The sequence below is a fragment of the Hippoglossus hippoglossus genome, chromosome 13 (assembly GCF_009819705.1).
Source record: "Hippoglossus hippoglossus isolate fHipHip1 chromosome 13, fHipHip1.pri, whole genome shotgun sequence".
NCBI lineage: Eukaryota > Metazoa > Chordata > Actinopteri > Pleuronectiformes > Pleuronectidae > Hippoglossus > Hippoglossus hippoglossus.
Window position 1 is genome coordinate 5,674,168 of NC_047163.1, and position 26,748 is coordinate 5,700,915.

Genomic DNA, 26,748 nt, shown 5'->3' on the forward strand with positions numbered 1-26,748 from the left:
GTGATGAGGTCTAGACAGATGATTAAAATAAAGTTGCTCTTTTCGTTCCGTTTTCTCACAGGAACTTTGTTCATCAACCAAAAAACTGAATTTGACCTCGAGAATCCCTCCATCCTGGTGCTGATTGAGGCGCGGGACCAGGGCACGCCACCCCTCTCATCCATCGCCACCGTCCAGGTACAAGTGTCTGATGTCAATGACAACACCCCCATCTTCCACCAGTCGGAGTACAGAGTCACTGTGTCTGAAGACGGCCTTCCTGGATCAACTGTTCTGATCTTAGAAGCTGTAGACGGAGATTTGTCTCGGGACAACTGTGGTTTCGATTTCGCTATTGCCAGTGGAAACTCAGGTAATGCCTTCCAGATTGAGAGCAGCGTGCGCTTCTTGGAGGGGCAGGGCTTCCAGACGGTCGGCAGCCTGATCCTGGTGGAGGAGCTGGACTTTGAGGCAGTGCCCAGTTATAACCTGACTGTCGTGGTGTCCGATCGAGGAATCCCTCAACGTAGCTCCAGCGTGCCTATCCTCATCAGCGTTTCGGATGCCAACGACAACCCTCCGGCTTTCAGCCGATCAGAGTACAGCGTGGTGCTGAGTGAAGGTGCGGCAGCAGGGACAGAGATCTTGCATCTATCTGCCACAGATCCAGACTCTGCTCCCAATGGAGAGGTGCAGTACTTCATAAGCTCAGGGGACGAGACGGACATTTTCCAGGTGGACAAGTGGACCGGAGCCTTGAGGCTGCAGAGACCTCTGGACAGCGAGAGACAGTTGAAGCATATAATTGTTGTTCAGGCCACTGATGGGCAAGGGCACTATGCTCTGGCCCCAGTCCGTATTGAGGTGAAGGACATCAATGACAACTGCCCCTACTTTCCCCTCAAACTTGTAACTGCAAGCATCAGGGAGAATCAGCCCCAGAACGCCTTAGTCACCATGCTGCATGCAATCGACCATGACAGAGGCGTGTTTGGACAGTTGAGGTACTACATGTTGGACAACTCTAAAGAGGGAAGAGATGCATTCCTCATCAACCAAACTTCAGGGGAAGTGCGGACTCGCTCCACGTTTGACTTTGAGAAGGTAACCTCCATGGATTTTGTGGCTGTTGCCATGGATGCCGGCAACTATTCTGCCAGTGTAACGGTGCAGGTCTATGTCACGGGGGAGGATGAATATGATCCTGTTTTCACATCCTCGGAGTTCTTGTTTGAAGTGCCTGAGGGAGCAAAGAAAAGTCAGATTATTGGCAAAGTACAAGCCAGAGATGAGGATGGAGGCGTGGACGGCATTGTTCTCTACTCCCTCGCAGACAGTTCGCCTTATTTTGAGGTCAACAAATCAACAGGAGCTGTCTCCTTAAAGATGGACAGCTATAGTTCACATGGGAGTCGCTCTAAACGAGATGTGCGTCTGATGACACTGGACGTGACGGCTCATAGCCCCCTGGAGACATCACGCAAAGCTGTGGCTAAAGTTTCCGTAGACGTGACCCACACGTCGTTTGGTCTCACGACAGACATGAACATGCTGCTCATCAGTGTCATTGCAGTTTCATTAGGGGCCATCGTCATTCTAATCGTAGTCGCTGTGGCACTGTTTTGTGTGAAATTAAGACGTCGGAAGAAGGAGAAAAAAGCAAACAAACGAGCACCAACATCAGGCACGATGCTGCATAAGTTCGAGGAAACAAAAATAACGGCAAATGAAATGATTTACCACCAGGCCCTTCCTGGATACACAACGAGTCAAAGTGGCGGTGGTGGGGGTCCGTTCCCCCGTGGTGGATCGCTGGATCCCTCCCACTCCAGCGGGCGTGGCTCTGCAGAGGCCGAGGCAGCGGACGATGATGAGATCAGAATGATTAACGAATACCCACGAGTGTCGAGCATCTCCTCGTCCATGCAGGAGCGCATCTCAGCCCGAGGGCCGGACTCCGGAATCCAACAGGACGCAGACCAGCTATCGGACGTGTCCTGTGAGCCTTCCATAGACTGGTTCAAAGGGAAGAAACTGGGCAGTCTGAATAGTACTTTATTAGCAGGCCAGGTGCCAGTCTACAGGGATGAGGGGGGAGGGTATGTGGGTGTGGGACGGGGACTCAGCATCTCACATCCTAAAGACTATACCTTTCCAGAGGATGGGAAGCCAGCTGTGGACGGCTCCCTAACAGCCATCGTGGCCAGTGATGAGGAGCTGAGGGGCAGCTATAACTGGGACTACCTGCTTAACTGGTGTCCCCAGTTCCAACCCTTAGCTAACGTCTTTACTGAAATAGCGCGATTAAAAGATGAAACCGCTCCCCCTCAGTCCCGCAGGTCATTTCATCACAAAGCGAAGGCCGAGTCGAGAATCGACCCCCCGCCTCTCATAACCTCAGTGGCCCACCCGGGGGCCAAAACTGTTCCTCCAAAGCCCGTCGTAGGGAGGACGTTCCCACACTTGGCTTCTTTCCGACGATCTCCCATCAGCGCTGAGGGGTCGATCTCCTCAGTCGCCATGTCTCCCAGTTTCTCGCCCTCTCTGTCACCGCTGGCAGCGCGTTCTCCTGCGATCACGCCCTTCAGCGTCTCGCAGGGACCCTCTGCGTCCTTGATCAGCGCAAACGAACACAATTTGGAACACAGCGAGGAGGCAGAGCTGCGGATTTGAATTCTGAAACATGAATTAAAACTGAGTCAGTGCTGTCCCAGACCTATTCTACTGTATGACCACAGGGGCTGCAACTTGAAATGAGTCAATCTCATTCTTATTCTCCATCTTCAGAGAACAAGTACAAAAGGTTACATTAAGAAGTCCAAATAACTGAAGTTGTGGTGCTTACTGGAAAAACTGAACTACATGACTAACAGGCCAAAACGGACCATGCCTTTTGTGAATGTGTGTGTGTGTGTGTTTGTGTGTGTGTGTGTTTGCGTGTGTGTAAGAAACTCCTTATTCCTCTGTTGATCAGTGTTAATTTGCACATTCGAATAGGGATTCATAGATGATGTCAATATTTTGTACAAAAGCATTGTCTATATTTTTATACTTACATGTGGTTTCTGACAAGAAATGGCATTGAAGTGTCAAAAAAAGGTTGTTAAAACCTCAGAATATATTTCTATATTTGTATATTTGTAGCTTGTACTGTATACTTGTTTGTACTGTATGTTTTATCTCCTGTAATTCTTAACCTTGTGGTTTTAAATGAAGCTCTCCATTAATGCTTTATGAATTGGGATTTTTCTTTTTACAGATTATTGTAAATATTTATAGAAGAAGAGGCATCCGTGCTTGACAAATGAAAACATCAGTCAGAATAGCGCTTTGTGTGATCAGACTTTCTCGGGATCCCGTATTTGATCTCATATCAAAAGGTAATCATTGAATGTGAATTGTTCGAAGAAAATTGTCTCGGTCCTCGACACGTCACTACATTTTTCTGCAGAGGAAGATGAAGCCTGACGTCCAATGATCCCGTCCTTCAGGTTCTCTGGCTTTAATTTTCTCACCATGGGCCTTACTGCGTTTTTTCCATTTTGCATTGTGAAAGAAAATAACTCGCACGAGGCAGAACAATGAGCAGCTATGTATGTAAAGTGGCTCCATCAGCAGCCTTATCATTCCAGAGAATGTAAGCAGGCCTTGGTAATTTGTTTTACACATCTAACATTTGTTCGTAAAATATGAAAGAAACCAGTCTCACACACTAAGGGCACAGTCACACACACGCGAATGCAAAGCATAACCAAAGCTGAACTCCACGTGAAGCCACGCTGCGATTTGCCTTGCGACTGGAAGCAAACCTTTAATTCGCCCCCTTGCTCGCGCTGACTGGAAGTGAGTGGGAGGCTGAGGATTGTCACTGAAACATTGGCGTATGTGAGCTTGGGCCCTAGATCAGCGACATCTTGACACTAATTTCTGTCCTGATCAGTTTTATTGTATAGATTCACAACCAAACTGTAATGAATGTTTTTTTTTTATGGACCACAATTCACCCCGACCTTTCAAAGGCACTAAAAACAATACTGTGTGGATGGAAGTATGTTTAAGTGCATCTATGAATGTTCAAACACTACCAGAGAATGTTTCCTCATCAATCAGAAGAAGTTCATGTCATATACATGTTCAGCCATAATAGTTTTTACACAGATGCCTACACCATAAATATATTCATGACCGGAAGTGTATTTTTGGCAAAAATAAAATAGCATGTAAATTTGTATTAATAACTACCTAGAGCTCTGTCTTTGCTCTGTCTGTTTGCTCCTTATAATTACTGTAAGTATTGTCTTTTTCTTCAACCCCAGTTTTACACTCGTATATTAAGCAACACTAACATTTTACAGTAGTTTTATTTATTATAAAAGGTAAACCTCTGACGGATTTGGTAAATTATTTACGAGGACACTATTTTGACCACGGCCAAATACACATGAACACTACCTATTTGATAGAATGAGGGTACCTTTGTTGTTTGTATCGTTTTTTTGCATTGAACAGTTTTACCTGCCACTTACATTTCATTTCCTGTGTGTATTACGGTGCCATAAAGACGAGAAATTCCTCCAAATGTCGAAGCCTGTCCAGTTTGAGCAAAGTGCCTGATTAAAGTACTTATGTGAACACGTCGTCCCCTCTGTCGCATCTTTCTCTGCTCAGAGTAACGGTGAAAAAAAAGTTACTGCGTACTAATCCATGAAGGTGTTTTGAAATTTCAGGTGAAAGATTAAATACCTGACCCGTGTCCTACCCCGAGGGCTCATGTATCGAGCTCCTCTGAACATTGATGCTCCGCTCTACAGTATTTTCTGCAGATTCTAAATGCAGCTAAAGCCGCCAGCACTACTCTGTAACCTCAGGCTTATACCTCTGCATAAACATTACATCTCAAAAAAAACCTGAGTCCCAGGGGCAACAGGATAAATGGAGAAATGCAATCCCTCAATCATCCTGCAGTTCAGTCCCAGTGTCGTCCCGATCTTAAGAAAACATCTCTTAAATGGACGATATTGGATTTAATGATAGCCATTAAGTGTTATTTAGAACTTGATAGGTGTGTATGATGAAACTCGATCACAATACGAAGTAATTTGCTCTCAGATGCAGTCATTAAAAACAGCCATGAAAAAATGATATTATATTTTGTTCTGTCTGACATTCTGAAAGAAATGTTTCTTTCTTTAACATTGTGAGATTGTTTTATAGTATTCTTGTTGTTTTCTAAGAGAATAGTTAGTGGATCGTAATGTAAAATATTTATGTGTGTGTGCAATTTGGTGCAGATCCTAATGTGGTTTCAGTGCCATTCTAGTTCTACTTTTGAGGTGTTAGTTCAAATTAGCTCCACATTAAAATCTAATACCCCTCCTGAAATTTTGGCAACAAAAAGAAATCTGATTTGCATTTTGCTTTGCAGCTCAGAATTCATTATCGTGTTCTTACCGACGACACCAAACTCCAGATCACATCTCAGGTTTTTTAGTTCTGTATGAAACTGTATGTTTATGCATGAAGTTGACATTCTCCCAATTATTATCCCTTCTCTGTTACTGTTTGTGCACTTATCTTCATTATGCTCCAGCGTGAATATCAGGCCTCAGCTGTTTTCTTACTAATTCCTCATGGAACATGTGAGAGCAGCAGGGTTGAATACAGAAAATAATTTTAAGAAATCCACGTGCAAACAAACAGGCTTTATCTTTTCATCTTGCTCGTAAAAACTCTGTGGTGGCGACTCAATTCTGGCTCTCAAACGATACGGTGAAATAACAAAAAAACTGATCGCTTGTTTTACCCCGGTGAACTTTTCAACATCAGAAAGTTCAAGCAGGGTAATGATCCAAACTTTTCCTCTGGAGAAATGCATTTATCAGAAAATCTTTTGAACCTATTTCATGATTAATGCATGACAGTAATGTTTCTAAATAGTGTTATTTTTTTCGTATCCGCTCCCACCTGCACATTTGCATCATTCTCATCTTGCCCAAGGCCGGACGACGCCCCTGCTGCCTGATGAAACAGAGCTGAAACCGGACCGGCAGTGTGTTCCCGCTCCGAGGCCTGCCTCCAACTGGTTGTGCAGCTGAAACCCAAACCCTGTAGTATTCTGAGCAATTACATAAACACCGAGGCGAATTCATGTGAGTGTGTGTGTTTTCGTTCCCGGGCTGGAAATATGGGCGGAGATGGGCCAGATTGGACAGTTCTGCTGATGATACACGCGGCCTGAATTTCATCGCAGACTCAGGTTATGAGGTGAACGGCGTGACCCAAACCGAGCACCTTGGATCGGAGGCCAGTGTATACACAACAGAACTCAGATTATATATGAGTGAGAGGGCAAAAGCCAAGTCATTACTCAAAGATTAAATTAAAGGCTGCGAGCTAACCAAATGAAATCTATAATTTTCCCGTCAACACAAAGTGGATACGCAGGAGGCTGCTCTGTTAACATGCAATCATCAGTGCCAGGCGGCGCTTTTTCCCTTCAACCGACTCGACCTCTGCGTCTCTTATAGAGCCGTCACAGCTGTCATGTTTTCATGATACTGAAAATCACGAGTACACCATCTGTATTCGTTCACCTGGTTATTTATGTCATCTTATCATTATCGAGACTATTTATTCACGATCACATCAACCGATTCACACGAAGTTAACACTTGATTGAGGAGAAAAACCTAAATCGCAGCAAAACAGCAAAAAGACATTATTGCAATGTGTATTCCCCTTATGTCATGAGCTTTAGGTTGTGTCTATGGTCTTATAAGATGCAGAGATACTTCGCAAAATGATGGGGCATAACTATCTGACAGACATAAGCTTTGGATTTAGTGGCGTTGTATGCAGACTCACCTTTTTGTTGACCTTCACATTTGACTTGGAGTTTGGTGAAAATCCATCTATGTGTTGTTGAGTTATTTTGTACACTTTTGTATATATACACACGTTTGTATACTTTTTGTTATACGCCTGTAGCACAAGCCAAGTGCCAGGTAAGATGTAATGACTTCCAACAAGTTGCTGTTACATTTAAAAAAAGCTTTAAAATAACTTCTGTATGTTCTTTTTCAACTTTAGGAGGTAGTGTCTGTTCTTTTTGTAATAAAAACGATCGCATCACTATGATTAAAAAAGAACACGAGGATAACAACCACTTACAAACACCATTATTTACCTATAAATGTTTTAAAAGCACACTCATTTGTATTCAGCTCCCTGTTCCTGCTCAAAGCTGCGTTTTCACAGAGAAGGGGCTCGTGTCTTTGAAATCCTGAAACCTGCTGGAGAACAAAAGTGTTGTTGTTCATATTGATCAGTTCCACACTTTGATCAAAGAATATGCTAATCAACTAATTTCATGCATTGTTGAGTAGTTTCCCCTTGTCACCGGTGTAGCCTCCTGGATAAATGCAATATTCTCGCAAGTTTTCACGCAACAAGAAGAGAATGACTTGTTTCTGCTCTGGTAACGTCCTGTTTCCCGTCGTATTTCTGAAGGGTTTCATGTTGCTCAATAATTCATGGGCTGCTTGTTCCATCAAAAAGATGTAGGAGTTGCATAACTACATGATAACCTGTTCTGATGGTTCCACATTGGTAAACATCTTCTAGTCTTGTTTTTTTTTTTTTTTCGTCATTAGGGTGTATCGAAGGTTTGGCAAATCCTTTTTCCTTGTTTTATATTTCATTTAACAGTGACTAACTCTAGGATATATAGTTTAAATTAGTGGGGGGCAGTGGCTGAGGGGTGGCGGTTCAATCCTCAGTCTTCCGCATCTGCATGCCGAAGTGTCCTTGGGCAAGATACTGAACCACCAAATGGCCCTTCATAGATGTTGAATGCACTAAATGTAAGTCGCTTTGGATAAAAGCGTCTGCCAAATGACATGTAAAGAATGTAAAAATTATCCATTGGTGCGTGCCCTATAAACTAACTATCCATGTTGTGTATATATATATTTAGCATGCAGTGTAGAAGTCACACAAAGTTTTTACCTCAACTCTATTTAGTCACATGCGGATCTTGAATCTTTTCAGACTAAGCTTGACATCTGGCAATTCTAAAATTATATCAGAAGCTTGTACAATCAAGTGAGCAATTTTTATATCAAAACAGATATTTCATTCAGGTAGATTATTTTTCCCAGTGAGCAAGAAATTGTTTTATCTTACCAGGCAGTAAAACAGGTTAAACTTTTATATCCACCAAAATGATAATGATCTTTTAATCATTTTAAATGCTCTTTTCAGAAATTGCCTACTCGCATCTAACAAGTCAAATATGTTTTATTTCGGAACAGTCAGCTAAAAAACAGGATCAAGTCTGTTTTTATTACAAAAAGCTACTAATAGATAGTGTAGCATGTGTTGTCAAAAGTCCTTTGACCCTTTTGCATAGTTTTAAATGTTTAAAAAGCAAATTGTCCATTCTGACTTAAAGGGAGACATAAATCGATTTGATTGCTGAGTTATCGTTTCTTCACAATCTTCAGTGTAGAGCTGAACTGAAGATCAAACCACCAGCAAACACAATGACTGGACTTAAACTGGTCTGATTGGTGAAAAGTACTGATCATGTGCAGAAAGCTCATTTGAAAAAAAGCACAGGGACTCAGGATGGGGACCCCCATGTCACAGGCTTCATCCAGGGCTGCCTTCTCGTCGTTAAAGGTTTCCAAAAAAAGATTAACCCTCACTCAGATGTTCCAGTAAACTTCCATGCTCCTTCGCAGTGGAAGGCCCGTGCAGCCTTGAAGGCATAATGACTATAACGACTGGAGGATATAATGGTTTTAACATGGCGTCTGCAGAAGAACTTGTGCAACGAGCCCTTTTCACTGTCATGTGTTCAAAAGCGCTTTTCTATAACGAAGGCGCCAAAATAGGCAGTGCTTCAAAGATAGTTACCCAGGGCCTGATAATGTCTCTCTCATTCATAATCTCGCCGATGATCTCATCTTGATGACATAGTGTATGATGATGGATGCAGAGATGAATAACAGCTGCAGAGATCAGTGGGTAGAGTGAAGTGGATGGCAGTGAAGGATGTGGCCTGTGGATATAAGGAATGGGAGTCTTTGCATTGGGGATGTGAGCTGCTGTGTCTGCAGGCCGCTTGGTGAGGATCAGGCACTTCTCTGGAGAAGCCCAGGCTGCAGTCCAGTCGAAATGAGGCCAGACCAGAGAGGGGTCTCTGTGCTCATGCTTGGATTACCCATAAACCCCTCATACCTGCAGCTTGCACGGAAGTTTCTACTCCTTGTTCCCTCAGCGTATAGGGCCAGGCTCCAGGGATGCTCCATCCTCAGCTTACCACAATCCTTTCTCCAAACACTCCAGAGAGACTCCCTCCCCCCTTCGCTCTGTTTCTCTTGTCTCGTACGAGTTGTGTTTTTTCCCCTGCCTTTTTCTTCGAGGTCTTGCCAGGCTACTTGCGTGACTAGAGGGAGAGGAAAAAAAAAAAGGTTTCAAAACCCATTGGCACGCAAGCCCCAAATCTATTTTTGGGAGAGTGCACTTTTTTTTCTTTGAAAACAAAAAAGCCACAGGGAGAAATAGGCAATACCGGGGTGAAGGGGGTCTGTTTCTCATTTGGCCGGGGCCTGCCTCCTGTCCTGCCCCGCCAGCGTCAGAACCACAGCACTATGGGGAGAGAGGGTGGCTCAGTCAAGGGAGGAGAAGTGTTTTTCCTGCAAGAGCGCGGCCAAAACTGTGGACCCTCATCTTGGCCCTTGTCACTTAGCAACCATCCCAACCTGCTTCCCATTACTACAACATCTGCTTGCGTTTCGGGATTTGCTTTGTTTTGATTTGTTTCGCCCCTTTTTTAAATTTTGGTCTGAAATTAAATCACTGCATTTAAATTTGCTCCTTCATTATTAATTCATTTTCATCAGGGCATTGTTTGCTGGGCCTGCTGCAGAGGCATTAGCTGCAATCCACACCGCGGTTTGATTCCCTCTCTGCCTCTGTGATTTGTTGCCGTTATTGTGCTCAGCGGTTTTCGGATGAGACAGACAATGACACAGGAATTCAGTAAATTATGAATGAGGTGTTTTTCTTTTTGGAGAAATCTGAAAAATCTTCTTCACTGTTTTTGGTTTGCTTGTCAAGCTGTAAATTTTAACAAAGTAGGGTCACAACAACTGGGACTGTGATGCGTTGAATAAACATCGACATTTTCAACACCCATTCCTTTGAAGCAACTGTCGCGGCTGCGAAAAAAAACAACAACGACCACCTTGACGGCGACTAAACGATCGGTTATACAGCGGAATTCAGTTGATTCAGTAAAACAAAATTCCGTTCCCCTGATTTATTTGACAAAGACGCAATTAACATAATCTTAGCATAATTTTACAACTGGCATATGTTTTCTTTTTGGATTCTTAATGAGGCTGTTTGTTTATGCCAAGTTAAGATTTCATTGTTCTGGTAAGAGGAGACCAGAAGATGGCATCTCATCTGAAAAAAAAACTGTAATAAATTAAAAACAATGATGATGTAAGTGCTTTTCGAGAGTTTTATGTCGAACTATTACGTCTGACAACTAATCTGAGTTTAGAATGACAACAGTTGTAATTATACCCATTTAGGCGAAAGATGCTGCAGTCTGTCAGTCTGTCGGGCCAAAACATTATGGCATGAATGAAAACGGAGAGCTTTGTGGTTGTGGAGGATAATGACTCACAGCAGTGTGCTGCTGCACTGATGATGAAGTGTTTCCCATCACTGATTCTGTGATGGGAAATTTCTCGTAGAGACTTAGGAAAAAAACCATTGTGCCTTCGACCGATTCTGTCAAAACAAAAGCCTCTTTTCCTATATTTCAATCTACTGTGCGGCAGCAGAGCACATGGTTGAATATCCAGCCGTCCAAGCCCAGTACAGTGGCTCCTTGTTATACACTTGAAAAGTCTCAAATGCAGTATTGTCGTTGCTGTACACACTCTCAAATCAAAGATACCTAATGAACTCAGAGACCCTGCTATTATTCCCTCAGGGGTTATAGTGGTTTGTCGTCTGACAGGAAGGTTGGTGGTTCGATCCCTTTCTGCATACAGAAGTGTCCTTGGGCAAAATACTGAACCCCAAATTGCTGCACATGTAAAACTGTAAAGCACTTTGAGTCGTCATCAGGAATAGAAAACTGCTATATAAATATATAAATATAAATACAGAGCATTTATTTCCCAGTGTGGTGAGCACCCGACCGACATCTGAGCTGTCAATCATGACGCTTCATACTGCGCAACCATCAAATAACTCAAAGAAAACTTTCAAAAATGAGCACTTAAATATGCAGCAGTGGGATAAGAGCGACCTGAAATGACAGGAAACATCTTTGTGAAAAATACATCATTTTAGCAGGGACCGATTTGCTTCAACATCAGATGTTCAAGGTCTGAGATCTATTCGTTCTTTCTTCTACATCATATGTAAATGAGCTGCTCCATCCTCACAGTTCAACTCTCAGCTGGTGCCACCTTATCTGAATAACATCGGATTTTTAAAAATAAATATTATTTTTCTTGAAGTGAGTCAAATCAATCAATCCTTTGCTATCGGAGAAATTGAATTTGATTAAAAAGATGAAGAAGAGTACTCTATTGAAATTGGATTATGATGAGAGACGGAGTTAGATGCCCCATGACAAATCATCTGTGGGACCATTTTAAAAAATGGAATAGGTTTGTTATGGCCAAAACCCAAATCTCTGCAAAGTCATTATGAGAGTCATGGTTGGTTGAGATTTTAAAGACAAAACTGACTTTGGTTAAAGTTTGGGGGAAAGCATTACCATCACTGCCACCTCCCTTTCTGCTTGTAGCACAGGTCAAAATAAGAAACTAAGTATTCTCTACTTGCACAATGTAGTCGAAAGGATTGCTCAAAAACTACTGAACTGATGAAATCCATGACATTAAGTGGAGGGGTGTGGAATGACACCAGGAAGAACCCACTAAACTCACTAAATTTAGGAGCATATCTGGATAAACAGGCAGGTCCAGGAATGTATTTTTTTCACATGGTGATTAAGTGGACTCGTTTTCTTTAGTTCAATATCTCTATGGGTATCTGGCTCAGTTTAGGGCAAAACCTTTGGAGAGATGCGTTGAGTAACTGAATGAAAACAAATCCCAGCTCTGTTTTTTTTCTCACTGACTGAAAGAAAACGCTGGTAAGTGCAGCTCTGCTCTGAGAAAACCTGCAGGCAGTTTTTGGGAACTTGCATTTATTGGAATCTCCGAAGTTTCCCCACATGATGATCAGTCAAACTGCCTCTCCTGTCGAGTATACAGGTGCTGAGGGAGAAGAGATTATAAGATATCCAGGTGGAAAGTGGCCTCATATAGTGGCATATAAACATACCTTCTAGACAGTTTCAGCCTGATAAACCAACACTGAAGTCCAACTGTTGTAACTGAGGAACTCGGCGCTCAACACTTGCTTTAACAGATACCTCTACCTCCCAGTACTAAAGGTCCACAGCACATAAATCTAGGACAATGAAAACACTCGCTGACAGGCATAAGTAAGAAGACCAGGAGAAGGCATGAGTTATATTCATCTCTTTTCTTATTAAACTATCATATGTGACACTGTAACATATTTTACTGTAATTTATTAGAATCACAGCGCCAATATCTTGTGCATTCAGGTTTATGTTTTAATGACACCAAAATATAATCTTGGGTATCAATCAAGAAGGGTTGAATCAAGGGCGACTGGAGAGGCCTCTCGATGACAAGTGAAAGGTCTTCAAATATCCACAAGCGAGTCCAGAGGATCTTCGTTCAATTGGAAACTTGGAAAATTGGAAAAGAAATTGGTCATGACTGAGAAATTTCACTGACATTTTGAGGATTCTGTGAACAAATTCACTAAATTGGGTAGACTATAGGAATCTGTATCGCAATCCTTCCCAAGGGGAATCAAACTGTGGCTCCTTGTACACAACCTGTTGAAAGTGGGAATCAATGTATGTTGCTCGGTCTGGTTCAGTGTTAATCAGCAAAGTTGGTATGATCTCCCCCACTGGTTCCCGTGCAGCAGACTACAGATTTGTTTACTGCCGCTGTCTTCCCTCATCACCCCCCCCCCCCCCCTCCCCCCCTTGCTTTGCATGCTTTTCTCTCTTTACACACGTGTACGCTCACTTGCACGCAATCACAAACACCCCTTCATGCACAGATAGCAGGCTCGCGTAATTCAGTTCGTTAGCGAGATCACACCTTTCCTTTTGCTTCACACTATCTCGCCTTGAATCTCTGGGACAGTGTGACCTGTCAGTCACACACTCCACTCCTTCGCCATGTTCATGGTGACTTTTTGTCATGGCTGTGTTGGATAACCGATAGTTATGAAGGGTAACATTGATTGTTGAATAATATTACTGTTTTTATTTAATTATATAATGTATTCAGCAGTTGTGTGATGACGGGTGGATTGTGATTTTCAGTACTTGGATGCAAACTTCCCTGTTCACCCTATAAGACTGTACGTAAGGATGGACATTATAGCTCCTCAAAAGTGAAGCCAAAACATCTTTATCACCCCCTGGTGGCTGGCTACAGTATAGGTCATAAACCCCACCATCTCCATGTTAGCAGATGGGACATGGGCCAGAAAAAAAAGTAAAGGTGGTTTCTGTCACTTTTTAGCTCTGATCACACTGATGTATGTTCAAGTGTTGTATCTGATGAGTTTGGTTTTAATTAGTTAGTCGATGGGGTAGGACGTCATGATTGACAGCTGAGACTGACTCACGATTGGTCGAGCTTATGTATTGTCCCTGATAATAATTGCTTATATCTGCTAATAACCAAATCTGCTCCCAGAAGTACACACCATGGCCGCTAAACCGATTGTGAATAATTTATATGTTTTTGACTTTTTTTTGACTCCCTCCAGTCCCCTGGTTAAGAACACAAATAAATCCCTCAAGCTAATTAACCCCCTGACATCAAAATACGCTAATCCTGGCCATTTGGATTTAAAACCTGACTAGCAGACTGAAGAACACATTTCTAGATCCTTGTTCAGACCTGTTGCCTTTTAGGGCCTGTCTTCTAATACTTGGTGTTTCTGCTCTGTGTTGATGCCACGGAGCACAACAAGGCACGGCTCTGTTTTTGTTTCCTCCTGCCTGAAGGATTCCAGCATGGTCCCACCAGACACGAGCGTAGATGCAAGTCTTGAAGTTTGAACAATGGACTTGACACACTTAACCTCATCAGTCACTAAACACATTCTGTCATTTGGGTTTTAAACTTGGCAGCGTCGAAAAAATAAATGTGGGGTACAATAATAAAGTTGCAGCCAAGGGGGCAACAATAATTTATGATGATCCCTGATGATGTTTATATCAAACACACACACACACACACACTCTATTGCTTTGAGGATTATTATGGCACACACAATGAATTGAGAACATATGGCAGTGCTTAGCTGCCAAGTGTTTTTCTTTTCTTCTTTTCTGAGGCTTACTATCCTCACAGCACAATGAGAAGTGTTGAGGCTGGTAACACTGAATGCGGATGCTAGCCTAAAGGTGCATAGTCACAGAGGAGCTGGTGATTAGCGTGCATTCCCAGAGTGAAGCGCTTACACTTCGTTTATTGTCACTATCAGTTTTATCCGATGCGGCTCAAAAATATTATAGCAGTAAAACTGCATGCAAGTTTCCACAATTAAAGTTTGACACCAAACTGCACAATGATTCCTCGAAGCCTTTTCAGCTGAAAAATAGATCGCCTACAATTACTGGGCAGGGGTTTCTTTATCCCGCTGCTCTCGGGAAAACAAGAGCTTTGTCAGTTTTCATTCTAATGAAGGACTGAGACACACGTGGGATGCCAAGCGATTGCAAGTAACTGTAATTAACATCCTTTTGTTCTGCAAAACAAACTGTCCTCCCCCGAGTCTGGATTCTGTGGACCCGGGCTCTGTTAGCTCCCTCGCTCAACTTGACTTCACTCAAACCTTCGTGTTTACGACTGTCAACCTGCCGCCACTGTCTCTGTGTGGTCAGTCACACTTTGAATTGGCTCTTTTTAGATTCTCTCAGAAACTGCTTTTTGCATTTGGCCTGTTTTGCATTAGCTTTGAATTTCAGAGCTGAGAATTTTCACCTGGCTTTTATCCGTGTCTCTTTCGCCTGCAGCTGGCCAACTTATATTGTGCGACTAATTGGGCTTTTTCCACATGTGTCCTTTGTGGCCGCATGTTTCAACTTTGCGACCCTGTTTCTGTCATGATTAAGAATCCTGCATCGCTTTACAAACACATTAAGAATTTAGATTTAGTTTTTGGTCTGGCTGCGTAATGACCTGTCAACAACATTCTGAAGTGATTGAAAGTTCCAGTCTGGAGTTTTGATTTAATATCCTCCTTATCTTTTCTACAAACACCTTTCCGATCCACTGTGAATATCACCCTCAATTTCTGAGTCCAGATTTTTCACTTTATGACTGTCTTGGATTTCATCTTTGGCAAAGCAAAATGAAGTGATCAATCACTCCCCTTAGAAAATGATTTGAGGCAATATGGCTGCTGGGTGAATTGCTTATGACCTTGGATAAGGATTTCTCTATTTCCTGACATTTTAAATGGAATCTGGACCGAGTCTCCGAAAAACTTTTTTCGCCTGATTCTTTGTGAACTTTGTGCAAAGCTGTGGAAAAAAAGCTGAGCGTTCCTTTCATCACCACATGGCAACACAGAAAGTTTTATGACCAGTGTGCTGCTGGTTATTTGTCAGTGGTCTCACAAATGGCTCCAGAAGCCACAAGTTTTATGAAATAATAATGAATAACAATGAAACATACCTAAAACCATATAAATCAGTCAGTGAAGGTAAGAAATTGGTAATGACACAATCTATATGGGAGTTTTGAATGAAGTCAGTGTATTGAAGTGATCATCCAGAGGAAAATAAACAGAAAAGCTGATATTAATCGTGATTAATTCTGGAAGCATTTTCAGGCCATTTCCATCTGAATCACCTTTTTTTATATCCTGCATAAACAGTTGTTTCATCTCAACCAGCACGATTCCGTCTGCACGCTCGCTCCGCGGTCGGGGTCAGCAGCAGTAACCTTTTTTCTGCGAGCTGTTTATATGTGGGTGTCACAGACGGGCATGAAAGAACCTCTCTAGTTTCTATTATACAATAACGCCGCCACATGCCTCGTGCATTTTAATTTGTCAGTGAGCTGCCTGCTGACTTCAGAGGTCACAGTGAACTCTCCCTGAGTGGTGTGCATTTATCGAAAAACACTGAAAATCTAACCTTGCTTTGATTCGGAAAAATAGGAGCAAAATATTAAATGTCGACGAATGGGAGTGTAGGTTTGGATGTTAGTGAATAAATGTTGAGGAGGAAAAACAAACCAGCTTCAGTACACAGCGCACGTTCTCTCTCCGCTGAGAACTGCTCCTCCGACACACACTGGGACATTTCATCACCTTGTGAGGGGCATTATGGGTGTTTGATTCCCTCACTTGGTTTCCACAATAAAAATACACCAATCAAGCTTGGCTGAAAAACTAAAACCAAAACTGTGGTCAAACATGAAGTGTTAGTTCATTTTGTGTCAACACGTGTCCAACATGCATTTTGAGTTGGACAACTCTTAATTCCAGCACATTGTGGTTAATTTAAAAGTTAGAAATACCAAGAGACATCATCTTCATCAAGCAAAAACAAGGAGGGAAATCTTTCTTCAGAACCAGCAAAGCAAAAACAACCACATACTGAGTTGTTGCTGGTTGGCAGACACACAATTCAGTGTGAACCCCTCATCCTCCTGTTAAGTTTTTATTACATAATTATTCTTACTTTGTTCTAAACACAACCTGGTGGACCAGAAGTTGATAAATATACATTTGGTGAATAAGTAAAAGATATGAAATATAATTATCATAATATTTCGGTCCAAACTTTTCAATTTAGATGGAATAAATGAAAACCTGTGTGCCTTTCGTGGCAAAGCACATGGTAGGATGTTGTTTTCAGATTGTCTCTGCTTCGTGTCCTTCATGGAATGTGTGTTTCTTCACTTTCCAGCTGTAGCAGCTGTGCACATGCACAATATGGTAACAATACTTGCAGACCTGCGAAAACACACTGTTGTGTCTGAATTCTTGGGTGCCATTCTTCATCTGTGGCCAGTCCAGTTGGTGGACTTGTGTCGTAAATCAGCTTCTACCCAGCGACAGCACGGTGTGAGTGGTGGGAGCCAAGCAGTTTGAACTTCACTGCTCCAGCCGAGCGCCTGGAACGGGCCCAGCTACTGAGAGAGCTCAGAACAAGAGCGAGCGATCTACTTCAAGTGGAAAATATTTTAGCCTCCAAGCGCATCTGCTTTCACTTTGATTCCACATCTAAATAGATAGTGGCTACAACGTGTGCATGATTATGTGTTTTACACCGCAATTCACTTCAAAAATATTGATGTTATGGTGATTTTCTCTCGTCATTATAAGCTGTTCACTACGCAGGGTCTGCTCGGAGCTCGGAGAAACGCACTCAGCATCTCATAAAAGTTATGGCTCAAAATTGCAAAACGTTTTAGTGCTCATAGGAAACTATTAACTTTGAAACTTTAAACTCGGACAAGAATGTCATTGATAGCCTCAGAAATCGCCTGCTTGTTGCTTTGAGTCCCGTACAGAGAAGTAAACCACATGATGACTGGAGTTTAATCTCACTCGTAATGCCCATACATATGGATTATATTAAACATTAAAGACATAATTTAACTTATGTCTACTGTGCGTCTAGACCTAACCCTGACCAACTCTGCTTTAACAGCGTGTTTAATATTGTAGCTATACGACGATGAATTATGCTTCTGAGATGACAGACTCAACACACGCACACACATCCTTAAAAAACTAAATGGACGGAGTTATGGATAAATTAAGGTACGAGCAGATACACTCAAGTCTTTGTTGTGTACCTGAGCATCAAACAAGCTGATTGGTTAATCCCCACTTGTGTTGTGCTCAAAATGGATAATGAAGAAACCAAACATTACACACAAAAGCTGGACATTAGACAACATAAACATACATAAAGGCTCCACACAATATGTTTGACCACACATGCAGTCTGAGAAATATAATTTGGCTTCATCTATTACCTCGCTCAGTTACACGAGAATTGATGCCAATTGAGCTTTTATCCGTTTTGTCGTGAACAAAATGAGCCATGACCAATACTAGCAACTGCACATCCTGCAGTAATACGGGTCAACGAGGTTTCAACACCAGTTATTTGGAAGGAGAGAGAATTTTGGTGTTGCCCTTTCTGCAGAGGCCAAGAGTATCTCTACAGCTTAGCCTGACCGTGATCACGTAACTATAACCACTACCTGTGGTATCCGCACTTGAGTTAAAGGTCCAGTGTGTAAGATTTGGACGAAAGGGATCTTTTGGCAGAAATTGAAAATAAAATAATGCTAGTGATGTTTTCACTTGTGTTTCACCTGAATTGTACAAGTTTTGGTTTTCTTTAACTTGAATGGGCCCTTTTATTTAGATACTTTATATCTGGAGTGGGTCCTCTCTACGGAGGCCGCCATCTTTTTTTTTTACAGTAGCCCAGACTGGACAAACTGAACATCTTTTGAGTTTACAGGTTCTCTCTCATGATTGAGGTGAGGGGTATTCAGCTGCAACATGCAACTTTACCAATAGATGTCACTAAATTCTACACACTGAACCTTTAAGTTACTTTTTTTTTAACTCTACATTCATTTTGAAACTCACATCTAGTCTTGTTTCAGATCACCTCACCTCTGATCCTCCTGTGTCTCCTGATTAAACCACACCTGCCTGAATGTGTCACACATGTGTGTCTTACTGTCTCCACTTCCCTTTTAGTATTTAGTCAATGAGTTTCCCTAAGTAATCGCCAGTTTGCCTGAGTTCAGCTTTCTAGCACTTTATTAGTACAGTTTGTATGATTTGTGATCCCTCTAGTGTTTTCTATCTATTAACTGACATTTTTTGGTACCTCTTCAATCTTTGAAGAGGTACCAAAACAATATTATCATTATTATTACTTTGACACCGATGTACTATACTTGAAACACTTGTTTTCTGACACATGATGATGTTTATTCACATAACTACACCTTTCCCATTTTCCAACCTTCCAATAGATTTTTAGACGATATACAGTCAACCGGCCTCAGCTTTACAGGTGGATTATAGGATCTCGTGTGGGATGGCTGCTACCTACATATTTCAGTATGGATGGGGTTTGATCATCATGATGTATATTTGGCAGGACTAGAGAGGAATGGTATTGATGCTGTTCCTCCCAGGTGCTGCTGCAGAACATAGATCAAAGGCACATGTCAGGAAAAATAACATAATAAAATTATAGAAATGAAACATTAAAACTATAAATAATATAATGTCCTGTTCATTAAACTTTAAACAGGGATACATATTTGATGATGGCAGACTGCTAATTGCTGTTCAGGCTGTTAGTGGAGAGGTCTGCCTGAACTCTGTCCATGCAAAGTAGTCTGTAAAGTCGGCTCTTTCTGGACGCCCATGCAAAACTGAACTGTAGTGCAGGACACTCATCTGTCTTCACAACTCTTTGTGTGTCCTCTTCTATTATTTAGCTCTCTAAGTAAGTCCACTCACATTTATCGTGACCAAATTTAGAATCCTCAAACAGCCAGCCATTGCAACAAGTTTTCTGGGATTTTAGTAAGTATGATTTATGATTGTATGAAGAAATTTAAGTTTTGTAAATTTTTTGGTTTGACGCTTGGAACAAGACGTTTGAATGCAATGGAATTTCTGCACAGGTGAAAACATGACATAATGTGGAAAAGGTAAAACCATCTGGATCCAACATGAGTGTAGTCTGATCCAGGATTAGGGGTTTTTGGAGTTGGAGATGAACTTCCTAAAGTTCCTAAAGGCCTCAGTGATCCTCTCTTGGATTGCGATCATGAGAAAGTGGTGCCCTGATTTGCAAGTCTGTTTTAAAACTTGAAAAAGTATCCTTCGGTATTCACAGAAAGGGAGATGAATCATGAGTCTCCTGATTAAAAAGGTTACATGTACGAGATTTTAAACATTAATATAGTGGCCAACAGCTATTTTCTAGCGTGGAGTAATGGTGTCCTGAGCAGAGAATGAAGTCACTCTCCCTCTGTATGTGGTGTAATCTGAGCTTCTTTGTTCTTTATTGTGGTAGCTGGTCCCGGCGCACATTTAGTGCATGTGTGTTTTAGCATGTGACCCTGTAACTGTTGGCCCTCCACACATTTAAAAAGCAAGATGGCAGAGTCCATTACAGCTCTCAGGTGAAAGTGATCTTCCAGAATTTCCTCCACTGAATAAAGCACATTGCTTGGCAACAAAAAGGCTTCCAATAAAAGCACCTTTCACACTGGACGAAAAACCCACTAACACCCACTAACATCTGGCTTTTGTCTTCAGGGTCAAATGAGTAGCAACTCTGCAGTAGTCACAGGTATTTGTCGGCCCCAGCTCCAATCGGCAGTGATGTCAACACGGCACCAGGGTGGAGCCACTAATCTTTGCCCCTTTACCAGCGCTGTGACGTCTTTTAGATTACTCAAACAGTGTAAATACACCTGTTAACTGCACACCACGGTGCCGTTAAACCAAAATCACCTCGTTTAGCAGCCCCAGAATAAGTTTTAAAGACACACATTTACGTACATCACAGGGAGGCTCAGATAGTGAAAGGAGGACCAAACAAGAGACAGTCTGCACACGGCTGCCTGGATTTCCTTTTTTGGGGGGCTTTTCTGTAGAAACGTTACTCTATTGTGCTTCTGGTTGTGAGTTTATGGATCACATTTACTTTATAAACATGTGTTTTGTCTGGAATTCTGTTAGTTTAAAAGGTTAAGCTAGGGTTAGTAATCCTGGAAAAGTTAGCGAGAGCAGGCTACACAAATGCAACGATACATCCCACCCCCTCCCGTTGGCCCTCCCGTCAAAGCCATGCCCACAAAACACATGAACTAAGATAAGATAAGATAAGATAAGATAATCCTTTATTAGTCCCACAATGGGGAAATTTGCAATATTACAGCAGCAAGTCAAAAATAGGCATCAGTAAGTAATAATAAGTAACATGCAATACCTAAGTGTAAGGAAATATACAAAATATAGAAAAATATGAATGTAATAAAAGCATTCGGTCTCAATGAAATGATTGGTAACGAACAGTCCTGAAAGGGCTACAGATACTGGATTTTTGTTTTTGTTTTCAGACAACTTTATTTATTGATGGCTATCGGAACGTGAAGAGGATTTCAACAAATAAGATAAAAAGTATTTCTTTCTTTACTCTTGAGCCTATTAAAAGGTTCTATACACTCATTGAGACTATGTAGATTTTGACCATTCCCAAGATCCATCTGCTGCTTTGTGAACAATAAAAAAAGAAGGACATAGCTTCTATGCTTCCAAAGAGCATCAAAAGATATATTTTCTGTCTGACTAACCACAGTTATCCAGCCGACATTGTCAGCTACATTAAACAGTTGTTTGGAAAAACGTTTCCAGAACTGAGGACGTCCTGCTGAACAGTGCATCACTCATAGAAACCACAAGAAGAGACGGCTGACAATGTTTTCTCTGTCCAAGTTTAACTTATGTGTAATTTTATAGACATAATTCATCATTTTATATTGTAGCATTACACAAATGCTTTGCTTATAAAATGTACATGTCACAGCAGCAGCTCATGAACTCAACACCAGTGGGTGCTGGTCAGCTCAGCAGGAACAGTTTGGTGTTAAAGAGCATTGTCCGAGAATATATAGAGGAGCAATAGATCAAAGCACCGATCCTGTGATTTATGGAAGACCTGTTGCTCCACCGGGAAACATAATGAAATATATATGTGACATGTTTTTGTTCTTGTCAAAAGTGCTGTGTAGGTAAAACAAACAAACAATGTGCTTATTCAGCTGCACAGATTCAGAATTCAAGAGTACAAAGCAGAGCTACAAGGAACTTTCACATACACAGACAAAAGGATAGATAAATGGAGCTTACTGCACATATTGTACCAGCACTGGTGACATTTTGAATCTTCCCAGTTCTTAAAATATATCGAGGATCATGTTCCTCGTCTTTTTAAACATTTAAACAAATTAACATTACACTTATTTGAACAATGCAAAGCAGATTGTACCACATAAAACGATTGCTTAGGAGCCTGGCAAAAGTCAGACATCAGGTGTTTGTTCAGTGCCAACAGGCCCAGGTAGTCGAGCCATTAACCAACACACGCACATCTGTGAAGCAGCTTTTACCTTAATGAGTGGCAGCCTCAGTATTTAGTGTGTAGGGTTCTGGAAAAGGTACCAGGTGGAGGAGGGTCGGAGGTCCGAGCTGACGGTGACAGAGGGTGAAAGCAGATCCTTATCAACAAACAGCGCTCGGCTCCACATCTGCTTTATCACACTTGGACTGTTGTGATTCGAAGGGCAAGACATGTACAGGTGCTGTTCCACTTACTGCATACCAGAGGAACCGTGTCCCATGTGAAAAGAGAAGAAAGAGCAACAGGGGTCAGATGTGCTACTGTGCGATGTGCAGAGCTATTTCTACAACCTGGGTTTCTTTGAGTCCCGCAAATCTGAAGCCAAAAGCTTTGTTACCTCTGCCGAGAAGGTTATGTTTCCACCCGTCCATTTGTGTGTTGGTTGGTTTGCGTGTCTGTTTGTTAGCAAGATTACATAAAAACAACAAAATTGATTTCCATGAAAAAGGAAAGATGGGACATGGGCCTAAGCAGAACCCATTCACTTTTGGTGTGGATCCAGATCAGGGATACAGGATTTTTTCTTTTTTCACTTCTTCACATTGGAAGAAAGGTTGCCTTTGAACATTTTCATTGATTTTTCAATTCTTGAATATCCTTCATTACCCTTCATTGTAATTAATGCATAATGAAAAATATCTTATAGCATTAACAGTGAGGTTTTAATATTATTACAGGTGACAAGACGATAAACTTTGGGGGTAAAATTCCTAACCCCTGTACATGTTTTTTCTCAGGAAGCCGAGCAGAAGGATTCAGGAGAGTCTCTATGTCCCAGATGTAGTTAAAAAGCTTCTCACTGGCAGAAAACCACTGAACTCGGCTGAATGCTGAAAGCTCTGAATATTGATGGATTTCATGAATGTCTTGTCAGAATTGTGACCCAGCTATTGAAAAAAAAAAAGCCTGGTAGAATTAAGAAACATGAATAGTGGTGACCGCACTTTCAGTAAAAGCAGATGGATGGATCTTTGGAAAGTCTCTGCCAAGGCCATTCAGCTAACTGGGACATTGTAAGAGTCTAACCCTGCCTACATGTGTGATAAGTTCTACAAAGCATATTGTGTGAAGAACTGCACAAGTAGGAGCATTTTTAGGAGCTTATTAACATGATCACTCGGCTTTCAGAGCGACACTGTGTCCACTCCTCTGCCTGTAATATATGTATATACATGGCATTAACCACAAGGAGAGGTGGCACATCTATTCTATGTAAAAGTTTACGAACAAAGAAAGCCAAAGATACTAGCGCTGCCATCTTGCACTGGAGTCCCACCTATTCACTCGCCCGAGGTTAGCAAGTTAGTTTCAGCTGTCGATTATGATGTTTCAACCAGTTTTTACAGCATCAAATATCTTTTTCAATATCACCAGATCTTTAAAAAACTACCTGATATGACAGAAGCTGTCTTTGTAAAAAGTTTATTTAACATGTACTTCGACTTTTAAATTTGATCCATGTCCCATGTCCCATCTGCCAACACGGAGGAGGCTGGGTTTATGACCTATACTGCAGCCAGCCACCAGGAGGCAATCAAGATGATTTGGATTCACTTTGGTGGAGATGTCATGGTCATCATATTCACATACAGTCGGTGTGGTACCAACACTCACCATATGTCTATAGGACCTTTATTTGCAGATGGCACGATTCTTTTGACAGTTGTGACGTTCAGGTTTCATCTTTCTAAGATGTTCTCATGAGTGAAGGTAAATAGTGACCGACAGGCGTTCTCTGCACACATGGAATGATGCTATTATAAGTTTTCAGTGACTTGCTTATTAAGGATCTTTGGAACTGTAACATTGGCCTTAATGTTTCAAAACTACATGTAATACAAACCTACTTTTAAACTGTATTTCTATTATAATTAACTTGTAATTGTTTTTTCCTATAACCAAGGATCCCATTGCCCTCCCAGTGGTCTGAAGGGGGAGAATCTCTGTTTGAATTGCCTCCTCTCAGGTTTCTTTCATGTGAGCACACTGGAAATTTCTATATATATTCTGTGCAGTAGAAATTAACTTTTCATGGCACACTGGAATCGAACACATGGCCGGTGAGCACCCTGGGATCACCCCAGGAGAGAAGAGGACGTTCTAGGACAGTAGTGCTGCTTCCTATATCCTAAACCAGAACTGGACATATGGTAGTCGGAGAAAAATACTTTATTGGGACACTGGTCATGTTTTTTGTTTTGCTCATATCTTTCATATAATTTGCATTAATAACATGTAATCATGGTTGCAGATATTATAGTATTTCCAAGAAAAACCATATTCAAATCATGGTAATGGGATCTGTTAGAATCAAAAGTTCTCCTATCTACCATTTATCCCATAAAGATGTGGCTGCATGTCCACAAATCACCCTGGTTTGTATAGATTTCCAACTCTATATTTTTCTTTATGCACACAGTAGTTTTTATGACATTGCCGTCCATAGCTGGAGAGAAGCTGCATGATTACAACTGGAGCGCAGTGTGTGCAGCAGCCTGAACAAATGTGAACTCAAGAGAATGAATCGGAAAGTTTCAAATGTTTGTTGTGTCAGGAAATCATCAGGACAATTATGTTCCACATGAGTAAAATAAGAAAACTCATTTTAAGCAGTTTGTTATTGTAAACATTGTTCTGCATTTGCTTGCTATTTGCAATTCAACTGACTGTAAACTATCTTTAAATATGTATATATATAATGTACATATCTGGAGTTTATTTTCATAGAGCAGTCCAAATTCATGGTTTACGAAAAAGCGGGAAACTAGAATGAGTGAGATTGCAAAATTAGAGACCTGCCACACAGAAAATTGCACGGCATCGTAAGTAAACAGTATAAAGAAACTAAACATGCCCTTTCGTGCGTATCCTGACCACAGCCTCTGTCTGCAAACCAAAGGTAGCCTTCACGAAAACAAAATTAACAACTGCTTTAACACTTCAGTGAAAATGCCAACAAGGCCTCTGTGGGGTTTACGATTCTTAAATTGCCCCCACGGTTTATTTGCGGCCTCTGTAATGGTTGTCCCTCTGATTATGCAGGTGAATTTAATTGAAAACATCACAGCATTAGCACAGTCTGTGTTTTATTGGGGCCATTGCTCTCACGCCATACACCCCGGGTCACTGTGAACACTCACACCCAGGCCATGTGCTGAGGGTTCAGGCTCTGTCTTGTCAATCTGTCTTGAAAGCTGACAATGACTTACACTTTTGAAATGTCTTAGATGTCACACTCACTGAATAATACCCTGAAGTTTTGTTTTTGTTTTTCTTCTCGTGCATTCAGATACGACTTGCCTCAGTTGTTTGGGACTTAATTTAAATACTCTTGACAGCTCTATATATATTTCTAAATGAAGGGTTTCAAAAAGAGGATAGAAGAATAAAAGGGGGACAAAAGAGTCTTTATGTCAACAGTGATACATTAGAAAAAAACATCTGTCACTCAAAAACTAAATGTTTCGTGTTATAGAAATTTGAAATAGCTCTCTAAAACATGCTTTATTCCACACGGACCCATGTCTGTACATTCTCTGTAGATGAAACATTTTTAAAGGGAGGGACATTCAGTAATGGGAAGCATATAAATATACGTCCTTCCTAGTTATGTGTTGTCTTCTCAGACAATCTCCAATCGACATCGACAGCATCCAAGGATCCATTATGATGATGAATTGCCGTTTCTCTGTGAGACCATTGATTGAACCACCAACTGGGAAAAAGGTTGACAGACTGTTTGAAATGGCGTATTAAAGACACTGTGTAAATGACTTCCATATGCTCTATAATTTAAAAATTGAGCCCTGTTTGTAATTCCCATGGAGTTAAAGATGCAGGCAGCATCGTTCTGCCATGTTTTTCTGGATTCCCCTGTCTCGCTCCAGTCGTCTTGTTTGCTGCAGCAGAGCACAGGGGACTGTGTGAGGATAAAATTGCCGCCCAACATCTGGAACCATGCTTAATGATCATTAAAAAACAAGATGAACTATTCTGCAAATTGACAGGGGGAAGGGTACACTGCGGTCTAGATCTCACGCTCTCCTCACATGCACACCCTGGCTCTTTGACAGTTAGTGCAGTCTCAAAGGAGACCCCGCCTTAGACCTTTAAAATTTAATTCGGCCTTGTTCTAAATTTATAGGGACACTAAATTTACATTTCCCTGTGTGAGAATTTTGTGTTTTAAAATTTATATCCAGGGGTAAAAGTAAAGGGAGCTCGGAAACTTGCATAAACCCCCCCCTGCTACCTTTGTTAAAGTATAAAACTGTTACAAAGCTACATCTGTGATGTTCATCACACTAACATGGTGAAACATAAGAGAACTTGTGAATAAACTCCACTTTAATAAACCCTAAGTAGCTCATTACATCTTGCGACTTTGTGAGAGGCTATATAGTCACTAACTG

At 41.5% G+C, this 26,748-nt stretch overlaps 1 protein-coding gene across 1 annotated transcript in view; it reads left to right on the plus strand.

The window, feature by feature from the left end:
* LOC117772910 (protocadherin-16-like) overlaps positions 1–4,606 on the plus strand; it is an 81,749-nt gene extending 77,143 nt beyond the window's left edge. The window contains exon 21 of the mRNA XM_034604488.1: positions 62–4,606. Within this exon, the coding sequence (XP_034460379.1) occupies positions 62–2,652 (2,591 nt within the window). The 3' untranslated portion in view covers positions 2,653–4,606. The remainder of the gene's footprint in view (positions 1–61) is intronic.
* The last annotated feature ends 22,142 nt before the right edge of the window (positions 4,607–26,748 follow it).